Here is a 19,013-nt window from a genome sequence, read left to right on the forward strand (position 1 = left end):
TCTGTATAGAAACACAGCCACAACTTAGCGAAAAACTATTTCACCGTCTTAGAGCAGTAGGGAAACAGCAAAATTTAATATGGTTGCTTGAGACCTAAGTCTTTCAAATTAAAAGAATGAAGAGAATGGAGGGGAAGACAAGCAGTAAAACAATCATGATTACTGGTATTAATCATAGAAGCTTGATCATGCCTGCCTAACATCATTGAATGTGAGTACAGTAATGTCTTTTTATATATTACAATTAGATCTTTGACTTATGCATTGCAATGTAGATTGTCTGGTCACCTCATTCTGAGAAATATAATGCCAATACAATGCGGGCTAAAGGAATGGAAGTTAAACGCACTATTTTCTAAATAAAACTGTAAATTAATATCAGACCAAAATTTCTCCAAGAAAAATTGTTGCAATCCTTTTGAGGGGTGCCTTTGACAAAATGATGCATCTGGTTTTAAATATCTGCTTATAAAGGGTTTCTCAAGTTCTGAGCATTAGCGTGGCAGGTAATCAATTTAAAGATTAGGGTTTGTATCTTTATGTTTTTTAAGTATTATATCTATTTATACTCTAATTTGCTAGTCGGAGTTGGGCAAAGGTTAGGCATTAAAATGAAAACTAATTAGCTTTAGGAATTTGTCTAATGAGGAAGTGGCATTTTGGATTTCATAAGCTTCCTGTATTTTCATTAAAATTGCTGGGATTTCTTAATGTGAAATGCTCTGGTTTTCAGAGGATGCAAAAATTTTGTTATGACGCATTTTCTAAATGTTATTTTTCACTGATGTAAGACTATGAAGAAGAAACAATACTTAGGAATCGTTACAGTGTCAGCTAAATAATATTCTCAACAATGAGTACATAAATATTTAGTTTCCAGAAATGGAAAATGTGGTTGTAAATGAAATGTAAATCTTAACAAAGGCCTTCATTACATTTCCTGGCTTAATTTGCATAACTGATCTTAAGCGAATATAGTTTCTGAGGCGTAAGTTACTAGGCTGAGGCTTTAGAAACTGGTTACCCCACACTCAAACAAATGCCTCTCAGAATAAAGCCCCAGATTTCTTTGCAGTTTGGCTGTATAATGGTAGGAATTCACAGGAGAGGCTCAGCTTTGTTGTAGTACGCTAGATCAACCACAATCTGCAGAACAAACCACCCAACCCCCCTACGTGTGCATCTGTAAGCTTTTGACATGAGAACCAGCATTGCTACCCTGTTCCCAGGGCACGGCACAGTCAAAAGTCCTGCAGGTAAGAAAAGCACCAGGAAATCCTGCTCTGCAGATGATCTCTGCTAGTTGTGTTCTAAATGGGAACTGAGAGTTGGTTTGCTGGAGTAGCGAATCTTGCGGTTGTCGTATGCATTCGTTTCCCGCCGTGGCTGGTTCTGTGGTGACCTGATGGTGGCTGTAAGGTGATCGACAGCTCTGCCCGTTGTGCTTATAAGGCACCTGGAATGCCAAGGTGCCACCAAGCTGAAAAAGAGCCTAAGAAAGAATATAACACACTATCTACTCTTCCAATAATACTTCGTGTGTCTGTTTTCTGTTAAAGGTCTTGCTGACTTCAGCAGCCCTTAGCTGATACCGCACTCTATCAGGATCTTGCAGAAAAGGTTTTACAGGAAGCAGGGCGGGGGGGTGTGTGTGTGGAATAAAAGAGAGAAAAGCCTTCAGCAACCCTGTATTATTAGTATACTGTAGTGTAGTATACTGGCATTATTTTCCCCACAGTATCAGTTAAGTAATTGATTTAGAGGGAGGTTCTGTGACTTGCACTAATTTAACCAGGGAATTCTGTAGCAAAGCCACAAGGAAAACATGCATTATAGAAGTCTTCAGTGATAAGTATCTTATCCAGTCAGACAGCTGTCTTCGTTTTATTATTTCCCATTGTTACTATTTTTCTTAAAATTGTACTGACTTTAAAACATTGTAGCAAGTATTTTTCCTGATAAATCTGTTACACTCTTCAGTGACTTCAGATTCATCTATCTCTGTCTGCAATATTCAGTGAAGTTCTTGGATTAATAAAGCAGATTTTTGTTAAGAGTCTCTCATAATGAAAATGTACCAGTCTCCTAAATATATCTTGTAAAGGGTGAAAGAAGTGAGCAATTAGATTTTGAGCTATGTATAATGATGAGATAGGTATAGACACTGCCTTCACTCCAGATTTCTCTACCTCCTCCCTGCCAGCAACACAGGGGGATGGGGAACGGGGGCTGCAGTCAGGTCCTCACACGTTATTTCTGCCACTCCTTCCTCCTCAGGAGGAGGACTCCTCGTGCTCTTTCCATGCTCCAAAGTGGGGTCCCTCCCATGGGAGACAGTCCTTCATGAACTGCTCCAGCGTGGGTCCCCCTCGGGGTCACAGGTCCTGCCAGCAAACCTGCTCCAGCGTGGGCTCCTCTCTCCATGGGTACACGCGTCCTGCCAGGAGCCTCCTCCAGCGTGGGCTTCCCATGTAACCCTCTATGTAACCCTTGAAAGCAGAGAAGACTTTCTTAGGGGATCGTTTTTCACACATCTCCCAGCTGTATAAAGTATCCTCTACTTTCCTCATACATATCTGATACTATCTGCTTCTGTAGACAGCATGCTGCACTAGATAAACGGGCGAAACACAGGACAGATCTACTAGTTTTATTCATTTTTTAATATGGAAAAGCTTACTGTTTGTGTAAGTGCAAAGTTTCAATAATAAAAATAAAATTCATGGAGCAGATCAACAACATGAAATTGAGCATATCGCATCAGATTTCTACCAGTTCTTTAGATTTTATCCCTAAAGTTTATTCCAATTTGAAAATCTGTGTGGTTTAGTTTTCAAATGATGATGTGGAAGGTGTGTTTTGATTCTGAAATCCAAGTAATCCAGTAAACCAAATTTTTCTTAATATAAGACTGAAGCTTGGATGGGAGGCATGGTCTAAACTGATATTGTATGCTTCTCCTTTTCTGGTAGCATCAATGAAAGTTAAGGTGTCCCAGTTTAACTTTGTAGAAGGCATACAGAATCCAGTCCTAAAATATCCTTTGAACTACAGAAGATACAGATTGGGAGCTTTGCTATCCTACAGGATGAATGTTTAAGGCAAAACGGTTCATTAAAATCTTCAATACCTTTTCTGCCCACAAGAAATAAAAACAGAACAGAACACAGTAACTGCATCACATCCACTTACATGCACTTCCTTACAAAGTACTATGTGTCTACAGATCTAAAGAAAAGGGAAAATGCCCTGTGGAGGGGAGTTTGGTGAAAGCCTTCAAATGGTTGACAGCACAGCAATGAAACTAATGTGTAGCCAGCTGTGTGTTCTCCGTATGGTTACAGCGATACTGATCAAGAGGGAAGACTGTTAATAGTTTAGGCCCTGTGTCTGATTGATCTTAAAATAATTGTAATCTTTGTATGCATTCAGTTCTAAGTATTATTTTCCTCTAATTTTTACGTCTCCCAAGTTACAGTGAGTAGAGCTGTTATTAAGCTAATTGACTTGCAGCAAGGGAGAAATTATCTCCTTTAGCACTGAAAATAAGAGGATTTATATGAGCATCAGCAGAACCTACTGTATGCTAATGTGACCCTGAACAAGATGAATACTCAGGCTTTGGGACTACAGAGGAAAATGCAAAGCCAAAGCCATCCAGGCTCAAATCTTCCCTTTCTGTCTGTCCCGCTTTGCATGACCTCATGTTTAATCGTACTGGATGTGAGAAGCAGCAAAGATGACAAAAGTGCTGAGGAGCACACCGGTGTGCAGGTACCTCCCTGAGCTCCGATGCATGGGGTTAGTTGTTGGCATCCCATGGTCAGGGCCACGAGGAGTGTACCCTGGCCTCTCCCGTGGGCTGGTGCCATTTGGCAGGCTTGGCCCACTTCGTGGGCGAGTGAGAAAGGCAAGAGTTTCATCTCTTCCCTGTCCTCTCATGCCTGTTTTAGGAACTCTTGGGAGCTCCAGCAGTAGTTTGGGGAGTTGCCATGAGTCAGGGCGGGGGGAAATCACTTTTGCTTAGCATTTTGGTTGACTCGTCATGCAAGTACTCCTTGCTTTCCTATCTGTTCTTCAAAACCCACCCATAAAAGCCAGACAGAGTCTGGTATTTTGTGGGTGGAATAGACAAAATGTAAAAAATCCTAAACGAACAGGCAGCACGGAAAGGCTGTGGAACAGACAGGATTAGCTATCTCATTAGAGGTGGTTCCTTGTAACATGGTACGATAAATGCATTGAAATTGTGAGCAATAAGAAAACTTTAACCTTTTGTGATTCCTTAAAATTCTCAAATGGAAAGCCTTGTACAAGTGCTTTACAGTTATGAGTGAAGCAAGTCTTTTGGACAGTACTGCCAGTTGGGAAATTTAGTCACGAGGATAATGAGCAATTTACAGAGAAAGGATAAAAAAAAGGTTTGTGCAACAGCTGAAAATAAACTGAGGTTTCCTGACTGTCAGATTAATAATTCAGAACTACACCAAATATGTAATTTAATTTTGCTTGCTTTCATAAATCTTCCCTGGCTCCATTATATTTATAGTGGAGACAATGCTATGGAAATCAAATTCAAGTAGTTGGCTTGCTGTCTTTACAAGTGGACAAATCCGTTGCAGCTGTGCAACCAGCAGAACAGCCTCAGAGCAAAAAAGGGAGTTGCAAGCTGGAATCTCTGTTGTGGAATTGAGTGCAGCTTTTTGGGTAGCATCCAGGTCTAAAAGTAATATTTTTCAACTATTAAAAATACATATTCAAGCCTAACTTGCAATTTAATTCATTATTCTATCACTTTGTTAGTCTAATGGAGCAAAACCAGCTGTTGCTGAGTCTCTGAATACCTGAAACAAAACTGTTCTGAGTAACATGGAGACAATACCAGAACTGCAAACAGAATGTGCACAATGCCAAATTAATTGGAATATAGGTGTTCTGAGAGTTAGACGTACTCTTGTGGCCTGTAAACATTTGTTCGGTAGCTAAAATATCAGCAATATACTAAATTGGTAATGCATCTGCTTCTAGTGCCTAGGAGAGATCACATAATTAATTGTCAATCATAACTTAGCTTCATTTTAAAGTGTTGTTCTTAACTTCATTGAGTTGGGAGGCCTCAATGCTGCCTTTTAATGTTGTTGCACAGACTGGAGGGTGACACAGTGCTCATGACAAAAGTACCTTGGTGACTGGTTTAATAGTAGGAATTTAGTCAAGTTTGATTGCCTCCAATAGACTTATATATGGTGAAGAAATGAAAGATGTGCCCAGTCCACAAGAAATGTTTATTACCTATTTTTTCTTATACTGACTCTTCTAGTTCCAGATTTAAAATGCAAAAATAATAATAAATCTGGTACAACGATGATAAATCTGTGACAACAGCAGTGTCACTGCAAGTCTTGGTCCTCCCTCCTCTTCCCTGATGCTTGCCTAAGAGGGTACAGCTAATCTCTGAAAACGGGGTCTGCTCTCTGCTCTTGGGTTACAGTCTGATCCTGACAGCTTAGTGCAGTGGGGGGTGCTCAAGGTGATGCAACTGGGTCTAGGAAGAAAATATTGGAACTTCAGTATTAGAAATGTATAATTTATAAATAAATATGCATACATTGGTGGTGTGTGCTCAAAAAAATTTTTGCTGATAGGTCTATGCAACCAAAAAAGTTTGGAGACCACTGGCTTAGCGGACTACTGTTCTACAAGCTTTTTACTGTTCTTTTGTGCTTAATGTATTTCACTGCTGTAGACATTGCTCCTTCTTTTCTTTCCTGCATTACTGTAGCTGAAACCAAATTGAAGAGTCCTCCTGCTGTGGTGCACCATTAAGGAGGTATAAACAGAAAAGGAGTATGAAGAAGAATAATAGTGAGGTATAAGTGCAAGCTATTCATCTGCAAAATGTTTGTGTAAAATAGAGTTTGAATATGAAGCAAGGTACATTTTGCTTATCAGGATATATGGAAGGGCGTGGGAAGGAATATTTGCAGTTTGCCCAGCACAAAGGTATCCGCTCTGCTGCTTTCCATCAGAGCAGCAAGTCTTGCTCACCATAAATCATTTCTGGGTAATTTGTTGCATTTTTTTCATTTTGTGTAAGTTGTTTGTCAAGCATCTATTGTTTTATCTGTTCTTAATACATAAATTAGATCATGCTGGTTCATCTTTTCCTTATACATGTGATTTAATAGCAGCAACTCAATCTCGGTCTCAACTCTAATTTGTTGACCTTAGAAGCTATTGCCTCTAATTGGGAAATGTTGTTGTAGTAAGGAAATACACAGCATGGAATGAGCATTCAAAAAGGTAAAAGCTGTTTATTCTGAGTGGTTGTCCTCATTCCCCTGCATCTCTGCAGTACTAGTCAGGACTTGGGAAAGAGAGCAAAACAGAAGTAGCCCTCTGCCCTTTCGTTCTGGGGAAGGAGGGGTGCAGAAATGCTGAGGAGAAGCTGAGGTCATACAGCTGCCTATGAGGCTCTGTGAGAACGCACAGTAAAGCACCTTTGCTACTCTGCTCCAAAGATGGGTGGGAGCAAGAAAGGAGCTGCTGCCCAGAGACCAGATTTAGTTCCAAACCATCATTTTTAAAATTGTCTGCATTCCATTTCAGACCCCTCATGAAAGATATTAAATCCTGTGGAGAGTGTGCATTGAAGCGCAAACCGGGTTTGTTTATGAGGAACAGCTAAAAAGGGTGATCCTTCTTGCACCGAGATAAAGAAAACGCTGAGATGCCCTGAAAGAAGTTATTTTAGAAGAGGAATGGAAATAATAAAATCAAATAAGCTCTTTTTAACTGAAAGGGAGGCTAAAATGCTTGTTAGAGTAAATATAAATCCATTCACAGCTGCTTCCCTTTGGAAGAAGGAATAAAGAAATATATGAAGCTCTATTTATATTTTACAGCATTTCCCAGAGGTGCAAGATTATTGAACAAATAGTGTTATTTACTAGATGTAGTCTTCTGAGATGCCCGCAAAGGATTCCTTTTATATCTCCTGATCGGTGGTTTTAAAAGAATACATCTTTAATAGCATAGCACGTGGTAACTATTAATTGGCACAGAAAGAGTAATCATTCTCATTAGTTGGAACTTGTTTGAATGAAGCAGAATATGCTACGATAGAGCAAAACAAAGCATTACAACTCAACACAGGAGGCAAAAAAAGTAATGGTGTTTTGTCAGGGTGTGAAAATGCACACCTGCAAAGGGAAGGGTAAGGATATGAGTTTCGGGCCTTCCGCACAGCGTGGTGGGAAAGCAGGGTAGTGGGCAGCAACACACCATCTCCCGCTGCTGGGCCAGCACCAAGGTGAAATCCCTCAAAAAGGCGCTTGGAGGTCATTTTCTCCCCGGGGGGCTCGGCCTACACCTCTCTCACCATGCCGTGGCTGCGTAGCTGCGGCCAACAGACTGGCTGGAAGGGCCCCAGAGCAGGAGCGAGCGGCTGGCTGGTCGGCATCGCGTCCCGCCAGCCGCCTCTTGGCAGGGCCCCGGGGGGTGAGGGGCCGGCGTCCCTCCCGCTCAGAGACACGCCAGCATGGCCATCGTGGCATCGCGCTCCGGCTGGTGGCCCAGGCTGAGCTCGTAAAGACCTTTCACAGCTGAAAGCAAGAGTAGGTGGTTCTCAGGTCAGATCAGGTGAATTAGGCCCCGGATCCACAACATTTAGTTGTTCTATGAGGCACAGCTTGCTAATTTCACACAGGGAGTGGTAGTGATTTCACTAGGAATTTGTTTGTAGAGTATCAACAGGAGGGGAAAGACTTCTCTGTTCAGATTTTCTTGGAAGGTAGTCTCAGCTGATCTGCAGATTTACAGATATTTTTGACGCCATATAGAAGTAGAGGAGACCTTTTCTGCAATGTAAAGTTGTATATTAGGATATGCAATTGGTGACACTAAGTAACAATTTGGTTATGCTTTCTTACAGGATTTAGTCGTTTACTTTTTAAACAAGCATTTGACCATCTTTCTTTTTGTTGTAGTTAATTAACCATAAAGTATTTGAGATAAAAAAATAACTGTAAAATGAGAACTAAGGTCTTTGATATATTTTTCCCCTTCATTGACACAGTTTCATATGCTGGAAATTACCTATGATGATACGTCCGATCAGTTTTTCAGTCTCCACTCTGACATTCTTAAAATTACAGTGATATTCCCTTCAGGGAAAGAATAATACATATTTTCTCCAAACTAGCAATCTTTTCAAGTTCTCTTGCTTTTTCTTCCAGTGCAGTGCTGTGGTTGTTGGCAGGTAAGGAGTTGCCAGGAGGTGAACTGACATTATAAATGTCAGAGGTCAATGCACATGTAGGAAAGAAAGAGGCTGTCAAGAAAACAAGTTAACCTTTTTTTATGGAAACCCTCTGATTGTGTCTTTGTTGAGAACAACATAGTCCCATGGCTGGTCTGTTCCTGCTTTGAGAACTGAAATAAAAAAGGAAACTTGAAAAGGTTATACATTTGGCAAAATGCTTGTTATTGATTACCTAAAAGGGAGGGCTTTGGTTTTTTTTCAATCTCACGCCTATCTGAAAAGAAAGATTGTATCCTAATGATTTATCAGTGTATATCTTCTAATTTTACTTGAGTCAGACAAAGTGAAAGCCCTCAGCTTAATTTATAAGACAAGAGGTGTCAACAAATGACACAAACACATTTCCTGTGTCCACCCGCTGCAAGTACGCTGTAGTGTTACAGTTAGATGTTCAAAAATAGAAGTTCAGTAGCTTTGAACGTTTTATATCAAAGGAAGCCAGTGTTTTAAGTACTCTGAAACAAAACAATACAGCTGTAGATTCTAGTTTTTATTTTTTTCTTTTTTAAAATTGCAAGCTGGAATTCCTTTACAAAAGATTAACTTCAGTTCCTGAACTGATTTCAGAATTATGGCCATGATAAGCCTTTTTCATTTTAAAGTGGCTTACATCAAGTTTTACTTTAAATAGAAATTGCCCATTCATGGCATTAGCAGTTTTATTTATAGAAAGAGTCACATTTCTAATTTTTTAATGGAAAATAGTCTGGCGAATTTTATCTTTGGAGAGTCCTCCTATTTCAAAAAAAACTTTGAAAAAAAAAAAAAATCACTGCTAGGGAGGCAAGGGTTTGCAGATTTAGGTGTAAGAACAGACTGTTTCATCAGTGAAAAATTACTTGGAAAATGGATCATTTTGCAAAACAGGTTTCAGTCTTCAGCCCTTCCTCCGTTCCTGAGGGACCATCCTTGCCATCTGTGCGTTCCTGCTCTGCTCATCAGCACAGCTTATGTGCACCCAAACGTGCCCTTCCCGGGAGAAACCTTCAGGGCAAGCGCCACTTGCACTGGCCTGTGAGAGGGCAGTTGGGGCAAGGGATGTAGGGGGAGGAGAGCAGCAATTTCACAGCAAGGTGCCAGAAGAACAAAATATAAGCAGCCTTATAACTGATGTCTGTTGAGCTGTTTGTTTGTTTGTTTTTATTTAGCAGCGGTTTATTTGAAAGTATTCAACCAGGTTTTGTTTCTGCATATGACTCAACTATCTGCTCAGTGCTTGCAGAATAGCTTTGTGGAAGAGATGAGCTACTTGTCCTATAAAACCTATAGCTGGAGCAACAAGATTTAACTCACAGCAGTAGAAGTCAGCTGTCCTCTTGGTGTATGACTTCTTTACTCTTCCACAAAACCAGAATTCACATTTTTCATATTGCATTTGTATTCCACTTAAAGTAAAACTGTGGATATTGTTTTTGCTGTATTCTCCATTAAGTAAATTTACATGAAGACTGTGTAAATGTATGTACAACACCAGGGTAGGATTGCGTGTCCTAGTTCACACAGAGCTCACAGTACCTGTTCCACAGTTTTCTACATTGATTGCATTGAGTTGACTTGAGAAGGAGGGTGTAATTCCACAAAGAACGAGGATAGTAAGATCAACAAGAATGTGATCAAAGTCTTGCAGCTCCTAAATAAGAGCGAAGTGCAGATTTATATTATCTGTGGTTACACTGCCATCTAGTGATATGAAGAGTCAATGTCTGCTTTTTTTATTTTGTTTTCTGAAGATCAGCATCTTCATGACACATTTGTCTAATTATGGAAACGATCGCCTGGGGTTATACACCTTTGTGAATCTGGCCAACTTCGTTCATACCTGGACAAACCTGAAACTGCAAACTCTTCCTCCAGTTCAGCTGGCTCACAAGTATTTTGAACTGTTCCCTGAGCAAAGAGACCCTCTCTGGCAGGTAGGCAGGCTTGCTTGTGAAGAGAACAGGACAAAAATTGTCTTGATGGTATTTTTTTGTGAAGTTCTTTCTTTCAGTTTCTTGTAGAAAAAAGCAGTAATATTTTTAGATTTGCTAGTTGGTTCCATGAAACAGCTTACCAAAGCTTCAGTGTATGTGATTGTTTTCCCTGATGCTTAAATCTCCACAGAAAGGTGGTGAAATTATGAAATAAGATGTATAATTGAAATTATCTTTAATTCATTTTATTTGTGACTTTACTTGCTTTTAGAAATATGGGAAGTGCAGGAAAGGCATGTTGTTTTCTTTCTTTTCTTGTTTTGGAACTGACAGGAATGAAGCGTTTGACAGAGACATGTACACGCGTATTTTAGCAAATAGTCATTAAAGAAATGAACTCTTCTCCAAATGTGTAAGAAGAAGAGGACATCCAAAAAGAGAAAAGAGCATTAAGATCATGGCTGCCTTACTGCTAAAACTTCACCAGCCAAGTAGCAATAGATAGATTAGAATGTTATTCACAAAAGGCTGAGAACTGCCCAAGCAAGTTTACCAGCACTTAATAAATTGATGTTATCGACTCTGCTGCTTGATTATCACACACTCGCAAGTGAGCCAGTTGAAAACATCAGGAATGGGGAGACCTGCTAAGGCTGAAGCCTGCACTGGCCTTGCAGTTGTCACCTCTTCAGCCTACCACCCAGCGCTCGGAGCACAGTCCCCCCAGGGAATTGCTGTCATTTCACACACGCTGGGTGACCGTTCAGCCAATTCCATGGAATGCCCAAGTGCTGCAGGTACATGTGTCCCAACAGTGATGAAATGTATCCCAGATACCATCCTGTCAAGGTAGAAATATTCATCCTTGGTAGAAATATTCTAAGGAACAAACCTTACTAAATCAAACCTAAAAATGTATTTAAACGTACTTACTCAAATGTTTTTTAGCATTGGATACTGAATTGCCAACTTAGAATGCGAGTATGAGATTGCAAATTTGGACTTAAATACACATATTGAAATTCATGCTGTTATTGAATAAAACATTGAACTCGGGGGAAAAAAATGTCAAGAATTTTGCATAATGTTAAGGGAAAATGAATTTTAAAGATGGAAATTAGCCTGTAGCCAAATGACAGGAAAAATTATAATTACTTAGAAAAGACATTTGTAAGTAACAGTGACTAACATATACTGAATGTGGTGTCTTTTTGTCCGTAATGCACATGAATCTGAATACAATTACATTTTTTTAAGACTAGAAGATTGGAAATTCCCTTCATCTCAGCACAGGACTGCCAGACAACAGTGTCAAACTGTTTGCAAGTAGCATTTCTAAAACAAATTTAAATTGCTTCAGTTATAAAGCTGCAAATGAAAAAAAAAAAAACAAGATTAAATATTATGTACTGATTTGAATTGGAGGATCAGAATATGTATTTGTGAATGGAAAGCCTTAAATTATAATTAATTTACTCTTTTAATTTAAAAACTGCAGCATGTGTAGGGTGTTAGCTGTTACAATGATGTAAAAGAAAAAGTCAGTCATTAGATTACTCATTAGCAGTTTCAAGTCTTCCTAACTTGTATGTAATTGATTGGTTGATTTGAAATTATGCCCACATCTTAAGAATATGGGATCAGATTTGTCTTTGGCATAATTCCACTGAACATACTGACATTTCATAGGAGAAATTATCTTGTGCCAGGGTCTGTTGGATAGCTGGGCCAACCATGTATATGTAGAATGAAAACCATGTTTCTTCAACACACTTGTCTCATCAACAGAAAACAAACCACTGAAGAGATACAGTTTCTGTCCTGGTTACATTACAAATACCTTTCTGAATCACTGAAATAGTTCTTCAATACATAATATGGTTTTCTGTCATCGGGGAAAATAATATTTTCTGGTAAGAATATTTGTACATGGGTGAAAAACTGGTAATTTATATAAACATAATTTGAGAACCTTGTCAGGTGTGATTGCCAATTAAATTCTTAGTTGTTGTTCTCCATTTTAGAATCCCTGTGATGACAAACGGCACAGAGATATCTGGTCTAAAGAAAAAACCTGTGATCGATTACCAAAATTCTTGGTTGTAGGACCCCAGAAAACTGGTGAGATTTTGTTGTATTTCAACAAGATAGGCTATATGTAAGTTCAAATAATTACGCCAATTAATGACTTTTTACTCAGGCTGGTGTGTAAAGATCTTGATTATCTAATAGCATTTTTTTATTTTCAGGTATCATCCAAATATAGTTTAATAATGTAAGTTACAACAACAGACAGTACACATATCGAAAATGCAGGGTTCAGGTGTGTGTTGGATTTTTTTGCCTTTATGTCAATATGAGTAACACTTTGATAAAGAGATCAACAAGATAGACAAGTTCTTGTCAAAGCAGAAGCAGAAAAGGACAGCCATTTTTCAAATGGTGTAGACTCTTAACTGCAAGCGTCTTGTTTATAGAAACTTGTTATTTTGTGGCATTTATTTCGAGTCAAGAAGTTCCTAATGGACAGTTTGAAGTGCGGAATAGTTTATAAATTAACTTAATGGTTAATTTCCTTCTCTAATCAGAAAATTGCATATGTGCTTCTTTTCATCTTCACCAAACCCCAATAGCTACTGAGAGCAAGATTTTAAAAGCATTTTTGTGACAGTCTAATAAAAAACAATAATTATTTATAAAACACAGTTATTAAAAATGTGAAAAACAGATTTCAGCATTGGCACTCCAGTTTCTGTGTTAACTATTTACAGTTCTTCAAAAGTCTTCAATTTAAAAGGACAGAAAACACTGTTTCTTAGGTGACATAAATCAGCATCCCCTCACTGAAATGAAATGGAATAAAGCTGGTTTAGGCCATCTGCGGGTATAACCCCCCCAAAAAATGTGTGTGCGTGTGTGTGTGTTTGTTTTTTAATCTTAGACTTTTATCCTGTTTGCAGGTACCACAGCGTTGTATTTGTTCCTGATCATGCATCCTTCAATCATTAGTAACTCCCCCAGCCCAAAAACCTTTGAGGAGGTACAGTTCTTTAATAGAAATAACTACCACAGGGGGATTGATTGGTAAGATGGGTTATTAGTATAAATACAAAAGTTTATATCTTGTGAACAATACAAAAAATGACATTACTGTTAGTACTGGTAACTGTTTATGTATGTATAGAGCGAGATAAAAACCTAACCTCCAGTGTCCTTCTAAAATGATAAATAAATGCAAGTGAATAACAACCTTACTACAGAGTATCATAAATGCACCAACTTTTGTGAGGCTTTCTTGTAAATATCCATATATTAATATGCAAAACAGTAGCAATAGATGTATTTCTCATTACACATGCCTTTGAAGTAGGGACGGTAATGGTTGTTAGTTGGATATATGGAGGCAAAAATTATGTTCCTGTTGGCAATCTTATTTCTTAAGAGAAAAAGAGGTAATATCAGGAAGAGGCATTTTTTCCTTTAAATAGGATTTAGTAATAGCAATCAGAAGGGGGACAGGGAAAGCCTCTCAAAATGTTTTTCAAAGATCAGGTAGTTAGGAGAACATTAGTGTCTCTCTAGGGTTAATAAGTGGTGCTATAAAAGTGAGTATCAGTGCTGCCATGTTCACGATGGCTGCCAGGGAATCACCGAACACAGCCACACCCAGAAGGTCATTCTTTATTTCTCTTGCTTTCAGAAAGTTCTGCAGTATAAAGCACTACAAGATGAAAAAGCAGTAACATGCTATAATGGCTGAGGAGCACCTGTAAAAGATTACTGATATTTTGTCTTGTTTCTTTTTTCCCGGCAGTTTAAGGGAAAATAGTTTCTTGCCTTTGACTTTGTATCCATCCATAAAATTAGCAGGGTGAACACTGTTATATGGTCTTAGTGCAGATACGTCAGATCCAATTTCTTTTTAAATCACTTAGTTTTTACTGAGTTGTAATTGTTGCAGCAGATTCTTATTACAAAGTGTGGTGAGTCAGCCAGTTATTACCAATCGAGAGATGCCAGCTGAATGCCTGGAAATTAGAAAGCTGACTCATTGCTGTGGAGACTTTCGAAGTCAGAGGAGATGACATGCAAACGAGGTATAGTGGGTCCACTCTGGTGGAGACAGCCTAGGTACAGTGAACCAGTTCCTCCACAAAATCAAAGTTTTTGTGTTGCTAGAAGACCTGTTTGCTGCTTCTCTCATTCCTCCTGCCATACCCACTTCCCTGACATGCAGATACAATTTGTCTGCTAGATGTGCCAAATTACCTTCATCATAACACAGCACTGGTGCATAAAGCTCCCAGTGGTCAACCTGTACAGACCAGTTACACCCTTGGGACAGGTTCTCCCTCTGCAGCGCTCATTTGGCTGTTTGTACCTCTGCACTACAACCCTCCCTCACCTCCCCATCAAGTTCTCACAGTTAAGATACTCAGAATACTTGGATACTCAGAACTACCCGTTGTTGCTTAACTCTTAGATTTGCATTCTGTCTGCCAGGCAAATCTCTCAGACCTTTGGCCTGATAGTGCACTTTAATACTGGCTTGTAATGAGCTTAGCAAATGGTAATTGGATACAGGGTCTCTCCTCATTAGTCCATTAATTGGCTAGGATTCTGTCAAGGCAAGAGTATTCACAAAGAGCAATTAGTTCAGTTTCTTTGATGGTTGTGGAGATGCATCTTTTTCCTAGGGCTGACTCTGACTTAGTTTTTGTCTGAGCTCACATTTACACCAAGGCTAACCACAAGAACAGGAAAGGGTTCTTTCAGCCCTCAGCAACCTCAATACTGCTGTCTTGAAAGAGGTATGGATGTATATTGTAGTATCCCAGTAGAGGTAACAGAACGGTAAAATGAGAAGTGATCTTTCTGTTCTTGAAATGAAGAAGCCTAAATAGACCTGTCATGCGTTTCTTTATGTAAGCATTGTTACAGACTTCCTAGACGAGTTTCTCTAAAGCCTTCTCAGTTTTGCCCTTGTCAAGTTCAATAATTGTGTCATAAATGCGGTACTAAGCGGGAGTTCTGCAGCCTGCGTTGAGCAGATATGCTGAGCCTAGACTTTGTAACCTCTTGATATCCCACTTGGTCCAATCTCTAACATTTTTCACTGACACCACATCAACTTCTACTTTTTTCAAATTTGCCATGTTATCTAAATAATCAACTAACTTTTTTCCCCAAATTTGGTGTAATGCCATATTTAATGTTAAGTGTTCCCTTATAAGGTTGGAGTCCTCACTGTCTTGTGTGTACTCAGTCTGCTGTCAGGACTTGGTACAACAGCGTAATGACACCATACATGATCTAGAGCAGATTTGCCTTTAGTGCCTATTGCCTCTTTCAAAGCTGGCCTTTTTCTTTGCTGTTGATGTTCTGGTAAAACATTATGAGATCACACAGTCTGGTTGGGTCATTAGTTTCTAATAATTTTGTAGGCAGAAACTGATATAGCTTCACCATTTTCATCAAATAAGGCCTAATATTTTGGGGAAATAGAGTCTGTTCTTTGTTCAATGAGACAGTATCATATTCTCAGATTTTTACATTAGCATTAGACAGACATAAACACTTACAGCCTTTCATTCCATTCTGTTTGGTTGTCCTCTTACTTCAGCTTTTTTACATACAATCTGAATGTAGGACTAGCAATAGGTATGCAGAATTTCTGAATGCAACTTTGAGCGTATTACACAGGGACCGGCCCACTTGTCAGCCCTTCACATGACATCATTTAGGTCTCTGGTACAAGGTAATCTGCCAGCTGCTACTCTTAAGACCCTGGATGAATTCACAACTATTATTCCTTCTCTCGTGCACAGAAAATTGCCATCTGAAGGCCAGCCTGCTTCACTTGCATGTTTCTGATGACAGGTATCCGTTCATGTGCCGAAGGGGCACCAAACAATAACTTGGCAATGTTTGCTTATGTATACATAAAAGTTGCTCATAAGAATTAGCTTCTCAGCATCAGGTCTCACAGAGTCCAAGTTCTTTAGTCCACTGTAAATTCCTTCCTTGTCTCTGAGTACCTTGTAATCAGTGCGTGTGTGCTGTCTGTCATCTTGTGAGAGCTGTGTCCTAAAGAAAAGTGCACGTGCATCAGTTAGTTCCATCCTAACAAGTCTTCTGGCCTGGACTGCAACGGTCACAATTTCAAAGCCAACAAGAGCACGTGATTTGTATCAGAAGTAGCTCACTTCTATGAATAGAACAAAGTCTAAGCACTGGAAGAAATTTCAGTCCGTAAACATTATCTTCAGAAAAAGTTGGTTTAAATGGCATTTGTTTTTTTCAGTACAAACTTTAGCTGAAAAACAAAGATCAGCGCTTCCTATTTGTTCTTTTCCTCAACAATAATGAAAAGTGATCTGAGGGCCATGGGTAAAAAGAAGTCTGTATGTGACACAGGAGATTGTTGGAAATTAACTGCAACTTCATAACAGATGTGGAAAGCTCACAAGGAAAGCTAAAAGAAATACAACCCATGTTTCCACAAAAATGTGACTCAGAACAATAAGTAAAAGATACTGTCACTGCTTGGAAACCTTTTACCTGATGAAGCTGTGGGGAATTTTTTCAGTGCATCTTCCCCACATAAACAAGCTCTTTTCTCTTTTGAGTAAAAGCAATTCTGATACTGAAAATCTTTTTCATATGGTATTGCACTGTAATTGATGTCAGCAAAAGGCCAGATTTGGAAAACCCATTTTTCTGTTTTTGACTTTGATAGGAGTTTGTTCTGACTGAAAAGTAAGAATTCACTAATTTTAAAAAGATACATGAATATTGTAACATTTTCATCCAGTTACCAAAAAATAGCTGCAATGTCTAGTTATATGTAGTGAGAAGACGAAACCTAGTACTAAGTAAAATATGATCAAAAATATAATGTAAATTTCTGTTTGCTTTTATTTGGCAATTAGGCTGTTATTTTAATAGATTATTCTAGAATAAAATATACTGAACAGCTTTGTCAACCTTCGTGTGACTTAAGTAATTCTGAGAATGACGTTGCTTTCCTAGGTACATGGATTTCTTCCCCACTCCTTCTAATGTCACCACTGACTTCCTCTTTGAGAAAAGTGCCAACTATTTCCATTCTGAGGAAGCTCCTAAGCGAGCTGCTTCCCTCATCCCCAAGGCCAAGATCATCACCATCCTCATCGACCCATCTGATCGGGCGTATTCCTGGTATCAGGTATGCACTTTGAAGACCACAGGCAGGCACAAATCAAGGTTTCCAGCTTGAATCTTCTCTGTATATCTGTATATATAGGGCTCAGATAACACAAGCTTTTGTTAATCAATCAGTGCATCATGTCCATGGGCTGAGGTATCTGTCAATGCAAACCTGAAAACCTTTCTAGGGTTAAAATACCAGAAACCACCTTTTCAAAAGTCTGCCTGTAATATAAGCATGTAAAAATGTTTACTTACTCAATTTATGTAGTCAGTGCTTGCAAAAATTAGTTGATAGTCACAGTTATCTAGTTCATGCTCAAAATACAAGAGAGATTAAGAAATTTTTGTCAGGAAGGCCAGGTCAGTAAGATCAGCCAGTTCTGCAGTTTTGTCTTATTTTCCCAACTTCTGTAGTTTGTGAAGTTCCAGCAACGTACCTTCTTTTACAGCATCAACGATCACATGAAGATCCTGCAGCTCTAAAATTCAGCTTCTATCAAGTGATCACAGCTGGACCTCGAGCCCCATCTGAGCTTAGAGCTCTCCAAAAGAGATGCCTAGCACCTGGATGGTATGCTACCCATATTGAAAGATGGCTAACTTACTTCCCACCTTATCAGGTGAGTAAGCATGTAACTTGACATCCTGATCATGTACTATCCTAAAAGATTGCCTTTGTAAAGGTCTTGCCTACTGAATACTGATCCTCAGGGATACCCTAGATATACTAGGGCACATTTTAAGACATTGATTGTGATTCTTCGTAGCTGTGTTCTAAGTAGTTGGTTGACATTACTAGGGATGTCATGTCTTAGCACTTTACAGCTGGGAGCTTCTTCTGCAAAACAAATCAGAATAATAATCTGGAGGCTCAAGAAATGTCACTGCTTCTCCTTGAACTCTCTTTTACCCTGAACTGCCTTTAACTTACAGCTGGTTTTCATTTACTTATGCTTTTATCACTCTTTCTGGCTCTTTGTCAGTTATGTTGAGGAAAAGAGAACCAGGCATGCAGTGCTTTATTGGTCACTTTAATATCAGATGGTCCATCAGGGTTTCCAAAAGAAAAATTGAAGGAAAATAAAAGGAAATTGCTCAATAATATTTCTGTCTACTCTGAGTGGTAGCAAGGATCAGCGAGCATCAAGGGATGTCAGATGGGATGCCCTCCTGACATGGTTGAGAAGAGTTTTGGTGTCTGAACACTTCGGGGTGTAAAAAATATCTTTTGCATCTGAAATGGGGATGACCACATGGAAATGGATGTGATCTAGTGATTTTGTAACACCTTAGTATTTAAATGCATCAGTGTCTTCACCCACTTCTTGGTCATTTCATGCAGTAATCTCCCACTGTGTGAACCTCCTTAGGCTATAATTGTAGTAGTAAATGATTGTGTACCTGTGTGGGAGTTCACACACTGTCCCACTGCTCTCCATACTGCTTGATTTTTAACACACTTCTGGCACAGTTTGGACCCACAGCAAAAAGCATCTTGCCGAGCAGCTCCAGAGCACAGCTAGAAAGATAACAAGATCACCATTGGGGAGTGTGGACAAAACCTATTTGGTTTTGTGGGTGAGAGA

The 19,013-nt window shown here is 39.1% G+C and overlaps 1 protein-coding gene across 3 annotated transcripts in view; it reads left to right on the plus strand.

Annotated features, from left to right (window-relative positions):
- Nucleotides 1-19,013, plus strand: part of LOC104359353 (bifunctional heparan sulfate N-deacetylase/N-sulfotransferase 3) — a 70,710-nt gene that overhangs the window by 42,676 nt on the left and 9,021 nt on the right. For all 3 annotated transcript variants that reach the window (XM_033007583.2, XM_033007588.2, XM_033007595.2), the window contains exons 7-11: nucleotides 10,054-10,236; nucleotides 12,261-12,357; nucleotides 13,197-13,320; nucleotides 17,269-17,443; nucleotides 17,877-18,047. In XM_033007583.2, the coding sequence (XP_032863474.1) occupies nucleotides 10,054-10,236; nucleotides 12,261-12,357; nucleotides 13,197-13,320; nucleotides 17,269-17,443; nucleotides 17,877-18,047 (750 nt within the window). The remainder of the gene's footprint in view (nucleotides 1-10,053; nucleotides 10,237-12,260; nucleotides 12,358-13,196; nucleotides 13,321-17,268; nucleotides 17,444-17,876; nucleotides 18,048-19,013) is intronic.

Source organism: Tyto alba, unplaced genomic scaffold (genome assembly GCF_018691265.1).
Source record: "Tyto alba isolate M040663 unplaced genomic scaffold, T.alba_DEE_v4.0 Super-Scaffold_23, whole genome shotgun sequence".
NCBI classification, from domain to species: Eukaryota; Metazoa; Chordata; class Aves; order Strigiformes; family Tytonidae; genus Tyto; species Tyto alba.